Genomic DNA, 23,147 nt, shown 5'->3' with positions numbered 1-23,147 from the left:
GGGATTCCAAAATCCAAGAAACGTCGGTGGGGGCAATTTGCAACGAACCCTCAAAAGACTAGCAATACCTCGTTTGCCCGAACCTTGAACGGCTCAAAATTTTCTGCTCGATTAGATATGGAAAGCGATAACGTCATTAACTTCCGACTTTTGCGAAAAAAACCGACCATGGACCCAACCAAAATCGACTGGGCCCACAATAATGTCCGTGGGCCCAACTTTGGTCGATTGGTCCATCGTGTTGTCTACATCACTGCTGGATCATTCCCAGCCTCAATCGAATATGATTGGCTACGGAGGGTAAATTTAAAAATAAAAAGAAAAGGAAATTTAAACAAGATTAGGGAAAAAGTTAAAAAAAAAGCTATTAAATGGACAAATTCCAGACGGAGAAACGTTACATGACCAAAAACCCCGATGTGCCCAGGTGTCAATCAATGTATCAAACGTCCATGCCCCCAATTAAATTGCACCCTCAGTTTCTCACCTACCTTTGGGTATGATAAAAAAAGAACAAGAAGAAAATCCAGAAATAGAGAGGAAATGACCTGTCCTTTTTCGAGGAAATGATGTCGGCTTCTCTAAAATCCGTACAAGGCTGATGTATCGAGCCACATTTGAGAATAAACAGAATAGAGTTTCCATACAGTTGTGCAGATTATATAAAATCAGCAATTTTGTGGAGCTCCTTGGTTCTATTAAATTGTATAGCTCAATTTCCGTTTCTTGTTTAATTTTTACGAATGTCTCCTACATATATCCAATTAATGGTAAAATTTTCAGCAGCTTCTCTACTGTGTTTCCTAATGTATAGTTTTTATCTGGTATTCAAAGTTTTGTAGGTTATGGCTAACAATGGGGATTTCCTTCCTTCCTTGCTCATTCGAAGAAGCTACAATTTGGTATGATGTCATAAGTTCTTCAGTCTACTTTTTTGCTCAAATATATATTTTTAATTATATCCAGAACCATAAAGTTATCTATATATAAAAATGGCATAAGAAATTTATCGTTACTACATTGATTGTGAACTCAAGTCAACCTTGTTCTTAAATTAGTATTTGTTTTATTTCTTTAAGAATGTTAAATCACAATAGTATTGCAATTGTATCTTAAGTCCAACCCAAATACTCAAAATTGACTTTGATTGCTATTTCTCTTTCTTATTCGTTTTTTTTTTTCACACTTACCTTTTCAATTTTTTTTCCCAAACATCTTCCTATGTCCAATGAAGATTATTAGCAAAAAGGTTATTATTGAAAAATGCATTCTATGTGTAACTTTGCCCGTAAATACAATCCACATATCGTGTTAAGATCATTTAGGTTAATAATTTTGTTACAGCGTAATATATAAAATTTTAAAATTTTTCTTAAATCTTGGTTTCGATTATCTATCACTTTTATTAACTTAGCAGAATGCACAGGTTTCCTATAGTTGAAGCGTGAAAGAAATATAGATTAAGCTCCTATAATATGATTGATCATCATAATATGAAGATTGTACAAACTGTAGGATTCAAACGGGAGGTTCATAGTTTCAATTAGTCTTCCTGTTTTAGTTCCTATTGACAAAAAATCTTAATAGTCATGATTAAAAAAATAAAAAAAATATTTGGTCCTTTATTTGATGGCATTCATGCATGTATTCGAGTTGTTCTTAGCTTAAGCCAAATTGGGCCGATAACGGCCCAAAAGCTTGTGTTCTAATTTTTCTTCCTCCCCTTTTTCTTAGCTGAGGATGTTGGTCCTTTTTTTAAAAAATAAATAAATTATTTCCACGTTTTAATTTCTTCTTATAACTAAATTCCACCTTTCAAGATGTTCCAGAGGGAATGAAAAATACGGAACGAGTTCAAAAGCTTTTGATCTGTGTGCTGCATTTGTGCTCGGTTCGTCATGGAGACCAGCAAGTGATCCTGATTCATGGGCATTTTGATCCCCTGACTACGTGCGCAAACAGGCCCACCGTGCGTTGAGGATGAGATTTAGCATATGTTACAGCAAGCAAATGAGTGGTGTTTTCCAAGAACCGGACCACAGTAAAGACGTGAGAGGCTTCTCAAACACAGCTAACTTGGATCCTACCAACTACTCATCTTCTACATTCTGTATATCAGATCATGTCCCACTTCATGTCCACAACAGAAAAATCAAATAAACCATCTGCTAAGGGTATCAGATCATCAGAAACTCCGTGCGAACTTTCATATCAGATTAAAAAGTAAAGAAGGCTGCACACCAAATATTAACAGACCAAGCAATTTACCCAAGTGCATTTAAACAACAAAAATAACAGCCATCCAGTATATAGTGATATTATTCATAAGTATGCTCTCCCTCTCCTATGGCAACTTCCTCATTTCAAACCATGAGATCACGCTATGTCCGCTTTGGGAAAATCACCTATCTAGTGCAGAAGGCAAGCTGTGCAAACGCTACAGAGCGTAGTATTAGACGTAAATGCCACAAGAGAGGAGTAAGAACAATGACCCAAAACCCTGCACCATTGCAAAAACATGCTATCAGCAATAAATTCATGTAAATTTGGACACTAATAGTTCCAATGTTCTACTCTGATTATTATACTAGACAGTCCTTGTGATTTGCAATCAAATGACCTAACCATCCAATCCAATTAAAAGGGGAAAAAAAAAGATGGCTCACTCGAGTATAATAAGAGAATTCACTGACACAAAGATCACAGAAGAGGATAATGCAATGGCTGTCTAGAGTTATTAGCAGAAGCTTATGACTGTAATTGAGGATACAATATGAGAAATTTGATGCAATTTGGAAAAAGCAACATATTTATTAAGACAATAGATGAAGTGACATACCAGGAAGATGGATGCCACGGCTCCTGTAAAAAGCTCCTTAGCTAGGCTACGATTTCGCCTAGAAGAGGTTGCTTCATAGCTTCAAACACAAGAAAGCATGTTCACAACTGTCTACTGACTAATGACATGAAAGTTTCTAGCATAAACCGATCCAATTACTAGAAACTTGTAATAACAATACAATGCCTAGGCATGAAGTTCAGCAAATTACAGTGTACTCCTGTTGGAAAACAAAGAGATAGCCAGACCCAAAAAGAAAATGCAACAACTTCGCAGCAAGAACTATGCAGGACAGACCCTCATCGTAATCATGGAATTCTTCGATTTGTGCATGAGGTAATAAAACAACACCATGCGCCATTAAAATTGCAACGACTAGTTCAATTGAAGCCTATGCGTAAAATAAATAAATAAAACTGTTAAACCAAGGACATATAGGAATCTAAAACCATGCTTTGCACCAAATATGCACCAGCTCTTATAAAGGGACCTTTCACAACTATATCTAGATACCATTTTGCCTCCACTACCATGAAGGAACCAAATGGGATACGTTTACTCACTTTCGGCTCAATCCATATTAAGGGACTTCCCTGCACTCATATCTATGACAGTTTAAAAGGCTTTCTATACCTTCTAATAAAAGAAATATAACACCACGCCAAAGTTACCCAATAGTGATGCTCAAGGCTCGGAATAACAAGCCTTGTTTGCATAAGTTCTGAAGAATTCTCTTGCTAACAAAGACAGGAGATGTGGAAGATGAAGGCATCAGGTAACTATTATCAAATTAAACAATAGAATCAATATAAATATGTTTTGCAAACTCAAAACTAGTAATCATTTGACTGATCCTTAAAAGCTGCAGTTAAATTGACCTGTAGAAGACCGACCCGGATTCCAATTGACCTTTCTTCACAGAGAATGCCTAAATGGCAATGCTGTCATCAAACAGCTTCAAGAAGAATAGCCGACGAGGGCAATATCATCGACCCTTGCCCGGAGAAACAATCAGATCGAGGATTAAGCACAGTAAGTGCCACTTCCTCATATGTGCAAGTAAATGGTGGCTCACATGCACATATGAAAAAGCCCCTCTTCCTAGAATTCTATGTCCCATATTAGAGCATCAAAATTACTCCCCCAAAAAGGGTCATATGAAAAACCCATATCGCCTTCCATCAGCACAATATGCAATCATCTGATCATTAACATCGTCATCTCAAGAAAACACTCGACTCATAAAAAATAAAAAAAAAAAAAATGTCCTTCGTTTGATCCGGACAGCAAAGAGCTCAACGCAATTACGCCCAAGAAACAAAAAAGAAAAAGAAAAAGGAGAACCCTTTTCTTGGGAAAGCGCATGGGGATCAGATGGGAGCTTACATGAAGAAAGAAGCCGTGATGACGAGTCCGATGGCGAGCATCAACACAGACAGCGTCGGGTACCACGAGATCGGCACTGGACTGGCAATCCCTTTTGGAGCCTGCATTGTATAAACAACAAGAAGAAACGTCACGAAACGAAGGACGGAGAAGTGAATCCGGGAAATCGGGAAGAGGGGATGACGGTGATTCAAGTGGGAATTGAGGAGAATGGAGTTGAAGGGCCGATTCATCGACTTTACCATGGCGAGGGAAGTGGCTTCTCCGCTGATGATGAAGGAGAGAGCGTGGTCCTCGAACTGGAAGGAGTTAGGAGATTTATTATAATTATTATTATTCTCATTGTTATTATTAAGGCGGAGATATTTCCATTTACGATACAGCTAAAAAGCTCCCATTTTCGCTAAAAATACAATTCTACAGTCGCTCCTCTAATCACAATTTAAAGTGGCGACTCCATTTATTTACTTTTTTTCTTTGTTAATTTTTTTGTGTTTCTATTTAAAATTTATTTTTCATAATTAAACATTTCTCAATTTTTAATTTTTTTATGTGGAAATCTCATATATATTAAAGGGACTGCGTTTCCTTCTCTCTTTTTTTCTCAAATTTTACTCCTATAAAAGTAATTTTTTTAAAAGAGAAATTCCTAAGAAATCTAATTTTCTTGTATAAAATTTATGCATATATGTCAAGTAGAATCTAGAAAATTTTTAGCAAAGACAATTTTTTTTTTTTTTCGCGATTGTATGTTTATAAACTTTTGTTTTAGTACTCTTTCATGAGTAGCGTAGTTAGTTGAGTTCATTCCTCATCGGCGAGGTTGAGAGTTCAAATCAAGGCGTTCGTTAGCGATTTAAGTGGGCGGCGTGGCGGTGAGTTGCCTTTCCCAAGATATATAGGGTCCCGTTTGGGCACATGGAGCATGTGGTGGAGTCCTCAATCAAAAAAAAAAAAAAAACTTTTGCTTTAGTTATGCATATCATCATCAAACATTTTTTATCTTGATTTTTTTTGGTAAACATTTCATGGATGACATTAATCTTTGTCAATCCAAAATGATGAGATTTCATTGACATTAAAAAGAAATCCTATTTTATGTTAATTTTTATTTAATGTAGTCTCTGAACTATTAATTTGTTCAACGTAATTTATGAACTATAACCCAATGTAAAATGTGGTCTATGAACGTTTAATTTATTTGATGTAGTCTTGGTACATGTTTAACTTAATCCCCGAACTATATAAAAAGATCCAATGTTTTTTTTTAATAGTAATTTAAGTTTGGGGATAATATTGAATATTTTTATAGTCCAAAGACTAATTAAATGTGTATTAAAATTTTATGGATTGATTGAACATATTGAAAGCTTAGGACCACATTGTACATTAGATTATAATTCAGAGACCACATTGAATAAAGTAAAATTTTAGGAATCATATTGCACATTGAGCTAAAATTCGGGAATTATTAGTGTCATTTTCCTTATAATTTACTAGACGGAGGCGAGTTAGAAATAAGCGTGGGCTTTATGGCCCAAAACATAAGTCCTCACTTATTTTGGTGATGTGTGAACTGAGGACACTGGGTGTGCATGACAAAATTTCTGGAACAGAGATTGATAGAAATTGAGGAATTAAAAATTTTAACTTCTAATTTCTTCTTCAAATTTATTTCTGGAATAGAAATCTATTCAAGAAATAGAAAAATTAAATTGCGTAATCAAACGGATTTCTGTTTCAAACCTGTTCGAGAAATGGAAAAGTATAGATTTTATTATGCGCGCCTTGAGTGAGCACGGGTTCAACTCAACTCCACGTGAAAGTGAAAAAAATTTGGATCATCACCATGGGATATGACTATTCTTTCGAGACAACCTTCGCTGGGTCTCCGTCGAGGGAAGAACTCCCCTCTTCCATTTGAAGGCGAAACACCTGTACTTTTCGTTAATTTAGTTTCTCTCGATTATATGACGACCTAGACTAGGACAGTACGGAGAAACAGACTAAGATCGCCTTGACAGTATGTAGGCGAGGCTAAGGGCATGTCTCTTATCCCACATCGCTTGGGGGAGTCTTGGTTCAAAATTTAACATAAGGTTCGAGACATCCCCAATTATTTTAATGTACATACAAGACTATTTTCGTATCAGAAAAGTTTTTGGGGTGGTTAACCTTCACAATCGGCAACGACCGAGGTGGAGCAAGGATTTAGTGTCAAAGCGAGTAATATGTCTATAGTAGAGATCTGGGTTACATACGCGTTCGAGACATCCCATGATGTCCACCAATCGAAGACAGAAAAGGACCTAGATAATGGGCAACGACCGCGATGAAAGAGTTCTTCGAGGAAAACACTACCCCACCCCCCGGTGTCCCAATGTGATCCAACCGTGCCTCGTGACCGCGGTACTCTCTCTCTGCCTTCCCATCATCATCTTCCTGGTGATCCCCGCCACCATTTCCCCCACGTTCACCCTCGACCCAGCCTCTTCTCTCTCTTCCTTCAACGTCTCTGACTCTCGGGTCGCTGCCGAATGGACCCTCGTCTTCTCCGTTGAGAACCCAAGCAAGCTCATCCCGGTGAAGTACTCCCACATGAAAGCCACCATCGTCCTGGACTCCGCTCCTTTGGCTCACGCCAAGATTGGTTCTTTCATCCAGAAGGCTGCGAGCCACATGAACGTTCGAGCCCATTTTCACTCCGACGTGCCCAGGGCGAACGAGTTCTCTGTTAAGAGTCTCGTGGCGGGTTTGGAGCGTGGTGAAGTGAGGGTCGACGTTGTCTTGAGCTCCGGTCGGAGGCTTGGCTTAGGCGTAGGTTGGGTTCCTGTGTTTGACGTATCTGTGACATGCAACAGCCTGATATTTACTGCTGAATCTGACGGTGGTGGCCTGACGTTGCTCGTTGGCAGCAGCTATTGCGTTCTCGGTTTCTTCGGTTATGTATAGATGCTGAAGTTCAGGTTTATAGCTTTATTTTTTCTTGGTGGTTTGAGCAATTAAATGGTGTATGAGCTGTCAGTTTTCACGATAACCAGAAGCTAAACACCACCTTCTTAGCGTTCGCGCTAAAAATTTAATGTACCGCACATGGAAATAAATAAATTATGTTGATTATTTTGTGGATGATGATCGTTGTTTCCTTATATCTAACTAATCATGTATATATAAGAAATTATGGATTGCAATACGTGAGTTTTCGTATGTTACAAGGATAGCAGCAACCAAATCTTGAAGTAGCGATGGATGCATAAAGTTAAAGGATATGGACCCTCCGTATCAGGAGTAACTCGCCCCAAAATGACTGAAAATGCCTCCATCTCTCGAGTAATTGTCAAAGGGAAGGCTAAGGGTAAAAGTGGACAATGGCTTGATTTGGAAAATTCCATTTATGAACCACCCCAGGATGATAAGATCATCACCGGACTCAATTTATCAAAAAGTCAGCAATTCCCTCGTGGAGAATACACTTTTTAGAGCTAGAGGTCCTAAGTTCACATTTTTTCAGGCTCCATTTACTTCAATTAAATATGTCCACACTTGTGTTAGTAAAAAAAATTAGAGTAAGTATGAGGGAAAGTGTTAATGTAATTAAATATTAAATTATGTCTTTGTCTAATAGCCCAAATTTTTAGAAAAGTTGATTATGGTGCCACAAAATTTAATAATTATTGTTGTTGTTGTTGTTATTATTATTATTATTATATTATTGTTATTAATGTCGGTAATATCATGATCATTTGACCGGGAACGCGTTAGAAGCAAACGTTTCGATAGCGTGAACAAGCGATGAGCCCAATTCCCCAAAAAAAGAAAAGAAAAGAAAGGAAATCTCCGTCGTCACCATTGGGTCGTCACCATTGGAGGCACAGGTGAGTCGGTGACAGATGACCCTTCTTTGGGTCCGAAATTTCAAGCACATCCGCCGTTGGCTCTAATGGGGTCACTATTCTAGATGAGTACCTTCGAGGAAACAACCATCATAGATTGAAACTCCATCGGCGCGTCATGTAATTGTATATTCTGCACCTTAGGATTCTATCCAGCGCCCGCTTTGCAATTCTTCTCGGTGGGTCCTCCTTTCTACGTCGCCGCAATCGTGGAAAGAAACGACGTTGTGACATCGTTCCCCAGCCCCAGCCGGTTTACTTTGACCCTTTCGCGCTAATTTCCAGCTTCTTTCCGGCATATGCCGGCACGACTAATTTCCAAATGAGCGGCCGCAATTACTTAAGACGACAGCTACTTCAAAGGAAGACCGTATAGAAAGCTTCATCCACTCTCAATTTTCAGACCGAAATACCAGAGGGTGCTCTTAGGTTAGAAACCCAACTTCACCCTGTCGTATGCAGAACAAAGAACAAGCCAGTCATGCAGCAACCTGCGTCCTCCATTCCCGTGATCGAGGAAGAGACCCACCGTCGCGGTTCTCGTTGGTGTCGCAAGGTGATTCAACCGTGCCTCGTGACTGCGGTATTGTCTCTCTGCTTCCCCATCGTCATCTTCCTAGCCATCCCCGCCACCATGTCCCCAACGTTCTCCCTCGACTCGGCCTCATCGCTCTCTTCCTTCAACGTCTCCGACTCTCGCGTCACCACCGAATGGACCCTTGTTTTCTGCATTGAGAACCCGAGCAAGCTTATCCCGGTCAAGTACTCCCACATGAAAGCCACCATCATCCTGGACTCCACTCCTTTGGCTCACGCCAAGATCAGTTCTTTCATCCAGAAAGCCGCGAACCACACGAATGTTCGAGCTCATTTTCACTCCGACTTGCCTAGGGCGAATGAGTTCTCTGTTAAGAGTCTCGTGTCGGGTTTGGAGCGTGGTGAAGTGAGGGTAGATGTCGTCTTGAGCTCCGGTCGGAGGCTTGGCTTAGGCGCATGTTGGGTTCCTGTGTTTGACGTATCTGTGACATGCAACAGTCTGATATTTACTGCTGAGTCTAACGGCGGTGGCCTGACGTTGCTCGTTGGCAGTAGCTATTGCGTTCTCGGTTTCTTCGGTTATATATAGTCTATAGATGCTGAAGTTCAGGCTTATAATTTTCTTTTTCTTGTTGATTTAAGCAATTAGATTGTGTCTGAGCCGTCGGTTTTGTAATGGCCACAAAATGTGAGGAGCAGACTGTCTTATCATCTGAGCCAAACACCGCTTTCTTAGCACTTTTGCACTAATAGTTTAGCACGTGAAATAAATAAATTATGTTAGCTATTTTGTGGATGATATTTGTTGTTTCCTTATGTATAATTAATCATGTATGTATATGAAACTACGGATTGCAATACACAAGTTTTCGCATGATACAAGAATAGCAGCAAGCGACCATAGAGTTCAAAGGATATGGATCCTCTGTAGCAGGAGTAACCTATCCCAAAATGACCAAAAATGCCTCCATCTCGAGTAATTGTCGAAGCAAAGGGCTGGTCCTTGGGTTTGGGTTCAAAGTGGACGACGGCTTTGTTTGAGAAATTCCATTTGTGACCTAACCCAGGATTATAAGATCCAACACCAGATTCCAATTTGTCACAGAAATTGACCGACTTGCTTGTGAAGATCACACCTGCCAAAAACTTCCTGCACCAGTACGAGGGGGACACGGTGGCTTGATTTGAGAAATTCCATCTATGACCTAACCCAGGATTACAAGATCCATCACCAGAGTCAATTGCTATTTCTCTTTCTTATTCATTTTTCTTTGCACACTTCCTTTTCCAATTTCATTTCCCAGAAATCTTCCAAGTCTAAAGAAATTTATTAGCAAGAAAGTTGATATTGAGAAATGCATCCTATGCGCAGCTTTGTCAATTCATGCAATCCATATTCGACCAAAAACAAAAAAAAAAATCATGCAATCCATATATCCTGTAATGATTATAATTTGTTTAAGAGAATAAAGACCGCAAGCTAGTCATTTTTTTTTTTTTTTTTTACATTATAATCAATCAACTTTTCAAATTTTTTCGTAAGACGGGACTTCGTACGAGGAGGAAGGGTTAAGGTGGTTTTGATTATCTATCCAACATATCAATTCGACGCAACATAAGGGTTTCATCTAGTTGAAGTGCGAAAAAGTATAGATTAAGCTCCCATGATAAACATAGAAAGTTGTGATTGACCATCATAGTATGAAGATTGTACAAACTGGAGGATTCAAATGCGAGGTTCATAATTCGAATTAGTTTTCATGTTTTTAGTTCGTATTAACAAAATTTTTATTACTTAAAATAGCAAAAAATTGAGAAATTATCTATGTTGAAACGCACAAGCAAAGTGTGTTAGAAAAAGTTCAACATCAAAGAATTGGTGTAATATGTGTTGGAAGTTTGTTTGTAAAACAAACAAAATGTGCTTCTCCTTATTCTACATAGGAAAGTTGAGAAGAGATGGGCTTATTTATAAGTGTGACCTTTCTCTAACATGTTTAAAGAAAAGGTTGCAGTGTGGGCTATAGACCTCACAATACCCATGTGAGTGCACGAATAATTGCGCAATTATTAAGTGCATTTAGAACGACGCGCCCATGGTTTAATTAGTACTAACCACTTTATTTTTATTTATTTATTTTGTACAGTTATCTTATTAACCTTCATTAGTTGAAAGGTTGTTTTTTATTCATATTTAATTTTGGAAATTATGAAAATTCAGAATTTTATTTTTTATAAGAATTATTATTTTTATTATTCTGAATTTTTATATGAGTCTTTTCAAGACAACTTTTAGAAATTATATTTGTTCAGTTTGCAACATTTCTTGGAGGGTTGTATTTGTTCATTTTGCAACTTCTTCCGAAGAGATACCTCTATTTACTTTGCAAAATTATGGTTTAATTAGCACTAACCGCTTTATTTTTATTTTATTTTGTACAGTTATCTTATTAACATTTGTTAGTCTAAAGGTTGTTTTTTATTCATTAAGTATTTTTGGAAATTATGAAAATTCATAATTTTATTTATTAGAAGAATTATTTTTATTTATTATTTTTATTATTCCGAATTTTTATATGTGTCTTTTCAAGACAACTTTGGAAATTATACTTGTTTAATTTACAAATTTTTTCGAATTTTTGTGTTTATTCATTTTGCAACTTCTTCCGAAGAGATACCTTTTACTTTGCAACATTTCACGAAAAGTTGCATATGTTCTTTAAGACTGATTTTTATACATATTTTAGTTTTTGGATGAACATTATGTAATCATTTGGGAGTCTTCATTCCAAAACTATAGCCATCTTTTCAATTGCTTTCTAGAGAAATCTTAGAAAATTACTAAAATTGCTATATGGTATTCTCATTTAAAATTTTGTTGTTTCTTTGAGAATATTTATAGGTGATCATTAGCAACATTGTGAGATAAATAAATTCTTAAAGAATGTGATATTACGTGTTAAAGTCTGACTTGATTATTCTATTAATTCGAAGCCATATTTTCTTGTAGTAGATAATATATCTTTAATGACCTATAACTCATTGATTTAAGCTTTTGAGTAAATGTTAATCTAATTTGATATATTAACAAACTTGAACTTGAGTTTCATGAGGAGACTATTGATTTTGAGACTCACTCGTGAATGTTGGTTCAACTTGATATATTGATGAGCTCGGAGTTGAAATCTCTCTTGGTCATTCCTCCTTTTAAGGGAATTGGCTTTTGCGCTTGCTCCCAACAATTGGTTTCTCTATTTCGTGGTGTTCATGCATACATTGGACTTGTTATTAGCTTGAGCCAAAATGGGCCAAGACCGGCCCAAACTCTTGTGGGTCTATGATTTTCATTCCTCCTTTTCTTGGCTAAGGATTTTGATATTTTCTCACCTAATTCCACCTTTCGTATAGTTTTGTCTTATCTTCTTGGCGATCCACCAACCAACTATACTTAATATATTTTGCGATTAATTCCACCTCTTAATTTATTTTATAAAATTAATTGCATCTTTTACAATATTTCGGAGGGAGGGAAAGAACGCAAACGAATTCAAGATCTTGACCGAGAGAGCGGGATTGTCAAACTTTCAAGTTGTGCGCTGTGTTTGTTCTCAGCTTGTCATGGAGACCAGCAAGTGAGGGTGTCTTAAGGACGAGAATAAGAGTGGTCTTTTTCAAGAACTCGAGCATTAAATAGGCTTGAGAGGCTTCTCAAATTCAGCTAAGTTGGATCCTACCGACTACTTCATCTTCTACATTCTTTAGATGAGATCGTGTCCCAGTTCATGTCCATGACATGAAAAAATAGGAAAACCATTTGCTAGTACATATAATTGGGATTAAGAAGGGTATTAGATCATCAGAAATGTTGTGCGAGATTTCCAATCAGATTAGAAAATAAAGGGGCTGCACATTGGAAAATCAATAGGACGAAGCAACTCACACCGAGTACATTTAAACAACAGAGATAAGAGATAACGGCCATCCAGATAAAGCAAAATTACTAACAAGTATGCTCTCCCTCTTCTATGGCAACTGCAACTTCCTCATTCCACATCATGAAATTCTTCTAAATTGTCCGCTTCGGGAGAGTCGCCTATCCAGCGCAGGATGTTGCATCAAAAGCTACAGAGGTTAGAATCAGACGTAAACGCCACAAGAGAGGATTAAGAACAATGACGCAAAACCCTGCACCATCGCAACCGCATGTTATCAGCAAAATTCATGTAAATTTTTGTGCATTAATAGATCCAGTGTTTTACTCTTATTATCATCCTAGTCGATCTTTATGATTTGCAATCAAATGACCCAACCCTCTAGTCCAATTGGGAAAAAAAAAAGGAGGACGGCTCACTTGAGTGTTAAAGAGAATTCATTGACGCAATGATCATAGAAGAAGATGAGGAGATGGCTATTTAGAGTTAGTAACAGAAGCTCAGGACTGTAATTTTAAATAGGATTTGAGCATTTTATGCAACATAAGACCATAGATGATGCGAATTACGAGGAAGATGGATGCCATGGCTCCTATAAAAAGCTCCTTGGCTAAGCTACGATTTCACCTAGAATAGGTCGCTTCATAGCTTTGAACACAAGAAAGCATGTTTAAAACTGTATAATGATCAACGACAAGAAATTTTCTGGCACAAACTGATCCAATTACTAGATATTCGAGACAACGCAGCAATGACCTATGCTTGAAGTTCAGCAAATTACGGTGTACTCTTTTAGAAAATGAAGGGATGGCGAGGGAAGTGGCTTCTCCGCTGATGATGAAGGAGAGAGAGCGTGGTCCTCGAACTGGAAGGAGTTAGGAGATTTATTATAATTATTATTATTCTCATTGTTATTATTAAGGCGGAGATATTTCCATTTACGATACAGCTAAAAAGCTCCCATTTTCGCTAAAAGACAATTCTACAGTCGGTCCTCTAATCACAATTTAAAGTGGCGACTCCATTTATTTACTTTTTTCTTTGTTAATTTTTTTTGTGTTTCTATTTAAAATTTATTTTCATAATTAAACATTTCTCAATTTTTAACTTTTTTATGTGGAAATCTCATATATATTAAAGGGACTGCGTTTCCTTCTCCTTTTTTTTTTCTCTCAAATTTTACTCCTATAAAAGTAAATTTTTAAAGAGAAATTCTAAGAAATCTAATTTTCTTGTATAAAATTTATGCATATATGTCAAGTAGAATCTAGAAAAATTTTAACAGAGACGATTTTTTTTTTTTTTTCGCGATTGTATGTTTATAAACTTTTGTTTTAGTACTCATTCATGAGTAGCGTAGTTAGTTGAGAGTTCCTTCCTCATCGCTGAGGTTGAGAGTTTGAAACCCTGCGTTGCTAGCGATTTAAGTGGGCGGCCATGGCGGTGAGTTGCCTTTCCCAAGATATATAGGGTCCCGTTTGGGCACATGGAGCATGTGGTGGAGTCCTCAATCAAAAAAAAAAAAAAACTTTTGCTTTAGTTATGCATATCATCATCAAACATTTTTTTATCTTGATTTTTTTTTGGTAAACATTTCATGGATGACATTAATCTTTGTCAATCCAAAATGATGAGATTTCATTGACATTAAAAAGAAATCCTATTTTATGCTAATTTTTATTTAATGTAGTCTCTGAACTATTAATTTGTTCAACGTAATTTATGAACTATAACCCAATGTAAAATGTGGTCTATGAACGTTTAATTTATTTGATGTAGTCTTGGTACATGTTTAACTTAATTCCCGAACTATATAAAAAGATCCAATGTTTTTTTTTTAATAGTAATTTAAGTTTGGGGATAATATTGAATATTTTTATATAGTCCAAAGACTAATTAAATGTGTATTAAAATTTTATGGATTAATTGAACATATTGAAAGCTTAGGACCACATTGTATGTTAGATTATAATTCAGAGACCACATTGAATAAAGTAAAATTTTAGGAATCATATTGCACATTGAGCTAAAATTCGGGAATTATTAGTGTCATTTTCCTTATAATTTACTAGATGGAGGCGAGTTAGAAATAAGCGTGGGCTTTGTTGCCCAAAACATAATTCCTCACTTATTTCGGTGATGTGTGAACCGAGGACACTGGGTGCGCATGACAAAATTTCTGGAACAGAAATTGATAGAAATTGAGGAATTAAAAATTTTAACTTCTAATTTATTCTTCAAATCTATTTCTGAATAGAAATATATTCAAGAAATAGAAAAATTAAATTGTGTTATTAAACGGATTTCGAGTTCCAAACCTATTTGAGAAATTGAAAAGTATAAATTTTATTATGCGCGCCTTGAGTGAGCACGGGTTCAACTCAACTCCACGTGAAAGTGAAAAACATTTGGATCATCACCATGGGATATGACTATTCTTTCGAGACAACCTTCGCTGGGTCTCCGTCGAGGAAGAACTCCCTCTTCCATTTGAAGGCGAAACACCTGTCTTTTCGTTGATTTAGTTTCTCTCGATTATATGACGACCTAGACTAGGACAGTACGGAGAGAGACTAAAATCGCCTTGACAGTATGCAGGCAAGGCTAAGGGCATGTCTCTTATCCCACATCGCTTAGAGGGAGTTTTGGATTAGGCATAAGGTTTTGAGTCTCTCTAACTGTACATATGCATTTTCTTGGAGGTGGTATGGGCTGCCCCGAGTGGAACTAAGGATTTAGTGATTTGGGTTACATACGTGTTCGAGACATCCCATGATGTCCACCAATCGAAGACAGAAAAGGACCTTCACAATGGGCAACGACCGCGATCAAAGACCGCGATCAAAGAGTTCTTCGAGGAAAACACTCCCCTCCCTCCCCCGCCCTGAACAAATCCCATGATGTCCACCAATCGAAGACAGAAAAGGACCTTCACAATGGGCAACGACCGAGATCAAAGATCGAAAAGTTCTTCGAGGAAAACACTCCCCAACCACCCCCTCCCCCCGAGCGCCCCGAACAAATCCCATGATGTCCACCAATCGAAGACAGAAAAGGACCTTCACAATGGGCAACGACCGCGATCAAAGACCAAAAAGTTCTTCGAGGAAAACACTCCCCTCCCTCCCCCGCCCCGAACAAATCCCATGATGTCCACCAATCGAAGACAGAAAAGGACCTTCACAATGCGCAACGACCGCCATCAAAGACCGCGATCAAAAGTTCTCCTTCGAGGAAAACACTCCCCCACAACAAAGATAAGACAAACCATCCGAGACTAACCATCACGCCATCGCAGGCCTAAAAGTATATATGTATATATAAGAAACGCTTCCCCACCGTCTGCGCTCAGGTTGCGGAACCCATCTTCCACCTGTCGCAGTAGAACCAGTAAAGCCAGAGTCGTACAGCAAGCCATGTCCTCCCTTCCCGGGATCGAGCAAGAGACCCAAAGCCGCCGTTCTCGTTGGTGTCGCAAGGTGATCCAACCGTGCCTCGTGACTGCGGTACTCTCTCTCTGCCTTCCCATCATCATCTTCCTGGTGATCCCCTCCACCATGTCCCCACGTTCACCCTCGACCCAGCCTCTTCTCTCTCTTCCTTCAACGTCTCCGACTCTCGGGTCGCTGCCGAATGGACCCTCGTCTTCTCCATTGAGAACCTGAGCAAGCTCATTCCGGTGAAGTACTCCCACATGAAAGCCACCATCGTCCTGGACTCCGCTCTTTTGGCTCACACCAAGATCGGTTCTTTCATCCAGAAGGCTGCGAGCCACATGAACGTTCGAGCCCATTTTCACTCCGACATGCCCAGGGCGAACGAGCTCTCTGTTAAGAGTCTCGTGTCGGGTTTGGAGCGTGGTGAAGTGAGGGTCGACGTCGTCTTGAGCTCCGGTCGGAGGCTTGGCTTAGGCGTAGGTTGGGTTCCTGTGTTTGACGTATCTGTGACATGCAACAGCCTGATATTTACTGCTGAATCTGACGGTGGTGGCCTGACGTTGCTCGTTGGCAGCAGCTATTGTGTTCTCGGTTTCTTCGGTTATGTATAGATGCTGAAGTTCAGGTTTATAGCTTTATTTTTTCTTGGTGGTTTGAGCAATTAGATGGTGTATGAGCTGTCAGTTTTCACGATAACCAGAAGCTATAAACACCACCTTCTTAGCGTTCGCGCTGAAAATTTAATGTACTGCACATTGAAATAAATAAATTATGTTGACTATTTTGTGGATGATGATGGTTGTTTCCTTATATCTAACTAATCATGTATATATAAGAAATTATGGATTGCAATACGTGAGTTTTCGTGTGTTACAAGAATAGCAGCAACCGAATCTTGAACTAGCGATGCATGCATAAAGTTAAAAGGATATGGACCCTCCGTATCAGGAGTAACTTGCCCCAAAATGACCAAAAATGCATCCATCTCTCGAGTAATTGTCAAAGGGAAGGGCTGTTCCTAAGGGATTAAAGTGGACTGTTGACACCTAAATTTTGGCGACCCGCTTAGTCATTTATTGCATTAAAAAATTAGGGGTTAATTTTATTCCGGAAAAAAAATAGTTAATTGCATAGCATATAGTTTTAGGTGCATTTGTTTCTTAATTTGCATTTACATTGGGTCGGTGACAAATGGGTTTGATTTAGTAGTTCTAAGCTTTAATTTGGCGGTCGGACTAAGCCCACGAAGCAAGTAAATTGGCCCGAGCCCGTTTTCTTTTAATGACAAGAATTACCTAAATTGAGATTTGAAATAATATTACGGTGGATTTTGGAATTTAAGAAAATCGGGTTGCAATCTTATCTTTAGGTGATCAAATCAGGAGATGTGGAAAATAAAGAAAAGTGATATTGCGTGCGAAAAAGAAATCTTCGCGGATCGATTTGAAAAGGAAAAATAAAACCCTAATCTTCACTTATAAAAGGTTTTCGCGTAGGGTTTCGGGAAGAGCCACTCAATAGAATACACGGCCATTGATAAAAACACATCAAGGGATACACACGTGAGAGAGAAGGTTGGCGGAGCCTCCCACAATCCATTGATCCCCTTGCCGTCCGTCGATCGTGACGCCTACCATTGCGCCGGTGCTGCCTTGTTTGATGATATCCATCAACGACTTTGCTTGATAGTCAACACCTCCGTGCATCACATCGTGAAGCAGAAGCATCGCGTCAATCCGCTGTACCTCACCAGTTGAGGCCACGCATATTGATACATATGGCAACAAAAAGAGAGTATTTTTCTATTCTTTCTTTCTTGCAGGTTCTGAAGGTACAAGGAGAAAACTCGCTCACCTCGTTGGAGAATACGACAAAGGGGCCACTTCATAGATTACACATGCGGCCGCATCGAGAAAAGTGCAATAGAGAGAGGCGAGTCACGGCCGCAACACAGAGAACACACGTTCTCCGCAAAGAGAAGCGAGGGCTACATAGAATAGTGAGAGGATAAATCGTGGGAGTTTCTTTTATTTCTTGGGTTAATCCGGATGCTTTTATCAAAGAGAGAGAGGGAGGAGAATAAAAAGGTGACACATATTCTGCACATTGAAGAGGACGCACTAGAGAATGTCAAAGGAGGAAACGTGGAGAGGAGTCATGCATTAAAGAAAGCACACCATCCGAAAAGAAGGTCAAGCGAGATCAATTGACCCGAGAAGCCTCAGTCCCAAATCCAGTCGCCGTCCAGTCGTTTGTTCTTTATTTGCAGGTTTCCGGTGATCCCAGCGCTCGCAGCCCTTGCTCTGCCAATTTTGCTTCACTTTCTTGCGGGTTTTTTTAATCACGTCCGAGGTCTCGCCATCAAGCCTACAGTTGCTGCCACCCCCAGCGACGTCCCCAAGGCCAAGCCATCACCTATGATCCATGAAGCCGCTGAGCCGAGCCTCACCGCAACCGTATCCGTTCGTGACGCGCCTGGCCGAGTATCGTTAACCGTCAAGCCGTGCTTCTCACTGACTTGAAGTCCACGGTCAAAAAGTTGAGGAATCAGCAAAGCTTGTTATTGGTCAAAGCAAGAAGACTAAAGAAAATTTTCTTTGGATCGTAGGGCGGTTTTCCTTCAAGAAGTTGCAGACTTGTGCCACCGCACCACATTAACGTCAGCAATTCTCTCTGGGGGCTCTGACCAATGTCTATTTATTACCACGAAGCGGTTAATCGAGTCATCCATTAGCAAGTCTTGGTATATCTCTAGCCTGCCATGAGCCACGCCTAGTGGACTTTTGTTGATTCTCCCGCAGGTTCTCAGGCGATTTCCGCCGGTAACTACGGCACTCGGCCTCGCTTTGCATGATCCCAGCCGCCGCCACACTGGTCAATCCCACCGTGAGCAGCCAAGCCCTGTTTTGGAAAGAAAAACAAAAGAGAAATTAGGTAGTTTTTCTTTTACCTTATTTTACTTTTATTATTATGTTTTATTTGCTTTTTTAGTATAATTATTCCTTAATGAGAGATTGAGATTCTGACATGAAAGTCCCCTCAAGCAAGGGATTGATAGTCCGATTTTCGCGCCCGAAATCCGACTCGCAATCCTTTATAAAAATCGACAATCCAATCTCAAGCCCGAGATTTGATTCGCGATTTAAAATTAAAATTGGTCAACCCGATCTCATGCGCGAGATACGGTTCGCCAATTTTTGGATATCAATATTGTCTTGTTTGATTTGATATCGTGTGTTTGGATCAATTTTATTTTCATAAGAGAAAAATCAAAAAAAATATTTGAGTTAGGATTAGGTTTGTTTTATAATATTTCTTGTTATCTTGCATATTTAGAATAGAGATTTTATTTCGAATTTCAAAAAAATCAAAAATCAAATCAATCAATTTAGGTTGCTAGTGTTTTTTTTACTTAGGTTGCATGTTTAATAATTTGACAATTCTTAATTTCGAAATTAATAAAACAAAAACACAAAAAAAGGTCATCATGCATATGTCATGTAGAATTAGGACATTCTTTATACGTCATTGCATATTAGAATAAATTGCATGCTTATTTAGAATAAAAACCAGGTGCACGTCATATAGAATTAGATTCATACAATGCACGTCATTTAGTGATTTTTGTTAGATGCATTTAGATTAGAAATTGTCCGTCGTTAGAATTAGGTCATTAGAGTAATTTAGATTGCATATTTAAGTGTTGCATTTCTTTAATTTCGAATCTCATGGAAAATAAAAAATTATTTAGAATAAATCATCTCATGCTTAGGATAGACTACATGCTTAGTTATGTCATATTGCTTAGGTCATATAGCTAAGTCATGTTGACATGTCATATCATTTCATGTTAAATTAGTGGCATGCATTGCATAAAGCATGATTCTCATTAATTAAGTGAAAACAAAAAAGAAATTGCATGTTAATTAGAAATCATATCTATGATTGTTGATGTGAATTCTGATCTAACAATGCAGATGCTTTCGTTGCTATGAGGTAAGTCTTGCAATTTATTCATTGCTTTCTTGGATGTTAAATTGGTGGTTTGCGCACCCGTATGATAACCTTACATGTTAGGAAAATAGATTTAAAATCAATTCAAGTTGCCTGCAAAAACATTTTTGAAATTAAAAGAATGGTACCGAAAGGGCATTAGAGAAATCTAGTGTAACCAAGTCCCCGTACCCATAATCTCTGGTTCGTAGGAGTAAAGTAAATCTCCCATTACTTTACTTGGTTTCTAATCGACCCACCAAAAATAGATTAGTAGCGACTCCTGATTAAAAAATTGCATGTTAAGAACTTAAACCGAAAGTCGCGAATTGGTATGGGCTTGGGAGAGCCCGGGTTAAGTTTAGCTTAACAATCCATTCAAGCCAAACCCAGGAGGTCCATACCCTGAAAAATTCGGTCGCGACATGGACAATGGCTTGATTTGAGAAATTCCATTTATGACCCAACCCAGGATGATAAGATCATCCCCAGACTCAATTTATCAAAAAGTCAAGCGATTCCCTCGTAGAGTTCACACTTATCAAACGCTACCTGCACCAGTTCATTCTCTACCCTCATTTTGGCTCCACTTATCCCACGCTTCGGTACGGGCTTGCCCGTTAAATTTTAAAAGATATCATATTCCATAATAAGAATTGGTTTAGTATGATTCGAACAGCGAAAAATGGACGCTTTGGCTTTGTAATTTTTATCTTACGCGAAAATTAATGTATTCGTCAATAGTCCCTAATACCAAAAGGAAATGATTAATTTAATTTATGAAGTAGGTGGACAAGCGATCTCACTTGCATATAAAGTCGAATAATTAAATTGATCGAGGCGTCCGTGGAAACATGGTCAAAAACGGAAGATCCACTCGACAAAACAAAAAGAACAGACAAGCCACGCGATATTCCCTTCAGAGCGGGTGCAGTGATCCCATGCGTCCAAGCACAGGTGGTCCTGAATTCCTAACCGCCAATGGAAAATCGACACATAGGGGATGGAGAGTGTCGATCGACCTCATCTTTCCAAGGGGCCCACGCCCATCCCCATCCCCATCCCCATCTCCAACCCAACCCAACCCGCCCCGCCCCGCCCCGCCCCCAGAACTAGGGCTAGTGACCTCTCTTCCAATGACAAGAGCACGGTTCTCAAATTGGAATGAGGTAGAACTTAGAAGTTTTATTATTATCATCATCATCATCACCATATCTGAATTTTAGTTAAATATACAATCATATGATCATTAACATCATCAACTCAAGAAAGCACTCGACTCATTTAAAAGAAAAAAAAAGTCCTTCATTTGATCCGGACAGCAAAGAGCTCAACGCAATTACGCCCAAGAAACATAAAAAAAACAGAGAACCCTTTTCTTGGGAAAGCGCTTGGGGATCAGATGGGAGCTTACATGAAGAAAGAAGCCGTGATGACGAGTCCGATGGCGAGCATCAACATGGACAGCGTCGGGTACCACGAGATCGGCACTGGACTGGCAATCCCTTTTGGAGCCTGCATTGTTTAAACAACAAGAAGAAACGTCACGAAACGAAGGACGGAGAAATGAATCCGAGAAATCGGGAAGAGGGGATGACGGTGATTCAAGTGGGAATCGAAGAGAATGGAGTTGAAGGGCCGATTCATCGACTTTACCATGGCGAGGGAAGTGGCTTCTCCGCTGACGATGAAGGGGAGAGAGTGTGGTCCTCGAACTGGAAGGAGTTAGAAGATTTATTATTATTATTATTAAAAGGCGAAGCTATTTCCATTTACTATACAGCTAAAAAGCTCCCATTTTCACTGAGGGCAGGTTTGTTTGTGTTCTTTTTTATTTTTTTTATTTTCTAGAACACAATTTCTATTTTTTTGTTCGGGAAAAAAAGAATAGAGACATGTTTATTTCTGGCTTTTGTTTAACAAAAAAATTAATTTTATTAAGAAAACAAATTTGGAAACAAAAAAACAAGAAAACATGTTTCTTGTTTCCGAAAATACTTCAGAAACAATTTTTCTCTTCTATTTTTTCCTTCCTTTTGTTTTCTTATTGTTTTCTTCTTCTTTTTTTCTTTGGCCGGTGACCTCACCGGGCGTTCACGGCCTCCGGCGAGGCTCGACCTCACCTTGGCAGGGCGAGGCCGCCGGCGGAGTTTGTGTAGTTACCAAACGCGTTCTTTTATTAAAAATTGTTCTGGAACGAGAAATAATTTTTCTATTTTTGTTCCTAAAATAATTTTTAAACATAAACGTTACCAAATGCATCCTAAAAAGACAATTCTACAATCGGTCCTCTAATCACAATTTAAAGTGGCGACTCCATTTATTTACTTTTTTCTTTGTTAATTTTTTATGTTTCTCTTTAAATTTTATTTGTCATAATTAAATATTTCTCATTTTTAAATTTTTTATGTGAAAATCTCACATATATCAAAGGAACTACGTTTTCTTCTCCATTTCTTTTCAAATTTTACTCTAATAAAAAGGAAAAAATCACCAAAAATCCCGAACTTTACTAACCGTAACACATTTACCTCAAATTTTTGTTGTAACACTAAAAATCCCAAACTTTAGCCCCCGTGACACATCTACCCTATATTAGGGTTATGTGAAAAAACACAATTAAAAATCCTAAGTGGCCGCTGACGTTGATGACGGAATTCAAACGGTGCTCACGGCACCCACACGGCTCTCTCCTTCTCCCTCTCCTCCACTCGTGAACTCTCCCGGAAAATCCGTCGTTTCCCGAGAAAATGCCCGAGCTGGAGGACGACGGCCCCGGCCGCGGTGGCCCGACAAGTCCGCCGCCCGAAGACGCGGCGGCGGCGGCCCCGGGGAATCCATCATGGACCTCGACCTTGACGTCTACAGTCCCTGGCCAATGATGGATCATCAGCTCCACTTCGCCGCGTCTCCCCTCTTCCTGTCCGCCTCCGACCAGCCCAGCTCGCCTCTCTGCGCCTTCTCCTGCAGGTCCGAGGACAAGCTCGCCGCCGCCGTCGCCGCAGGGGTCCGCCTCTCCGATTGCTCTCGGTTTGTCGCATGTCAGTCTTGAGTCCGTTCGAATTCGTTCGCTTTCGGTTTCGAGTCGGGTTCTTGCGGATCGCGATTGATTGAGCTGGAGTTGGGTCGT

General features: G+C 39.0%; 1 protein-coding gene and 1 pseudogene across 1 annotated transcript; both read right to left on the bottom strand.

Moving 5' to 3' along the window:
* Positions 1-2,180: 2,180 nt before the first annotated feature.
* On the bottom strand, positions 2,181-4,542 carry LOC120291217 (transmembrane protein 258-like). The gene is made up of 4 exons (XM_039308287.1): positions 4,468-4,542; positions 4,226-4,326; positions 2,840-2,918; positions 2,181-2,500 (listed from the first exon to the last, which is right to left on the bottom strand). The coding sequence occupies exons 1-4, from the start codon at positions 4,468-4,470 to the stop codon at positions 2,453-2,455; spliced, it is 231 nt and encodes a 76-aa protein (XP_039164221.1). The 5' UTR covers positions 4,471-4,542; the 3' UTR covers positions 2,181-2,452.
* Positions 4,543-12,792: 8,250 nt separating this feature from the next.
* LOC120291210 lies at positions 12,793-21,740 on the bottom strand (annotated as a pseudogene).
* Positions 21,741-23,147: the final 1,407 nt, after the last annotated feature.

This window comes from Eucalyptus grandis, chromosome 3 (genome assembly GCF_016545825.1).
Source record: "Eucalyptus grandis isolate ANBG69807.140 chromosome 3, ASM1654582v1, whole genome shotgun sequence".
NCBI classification, from domain to species: domain Eukaryota; kingdom Viridiplantae; phylum Streptophyta; class Magnoliopsida; order Myrtales; family Myrtaceae; genus Eucalyptus; species Eucalyptus grandis.
Note: the sequence above shows the minus strand (reverse complement) of the source record. Positions and strands in the feature narration are given on the sequence as shown.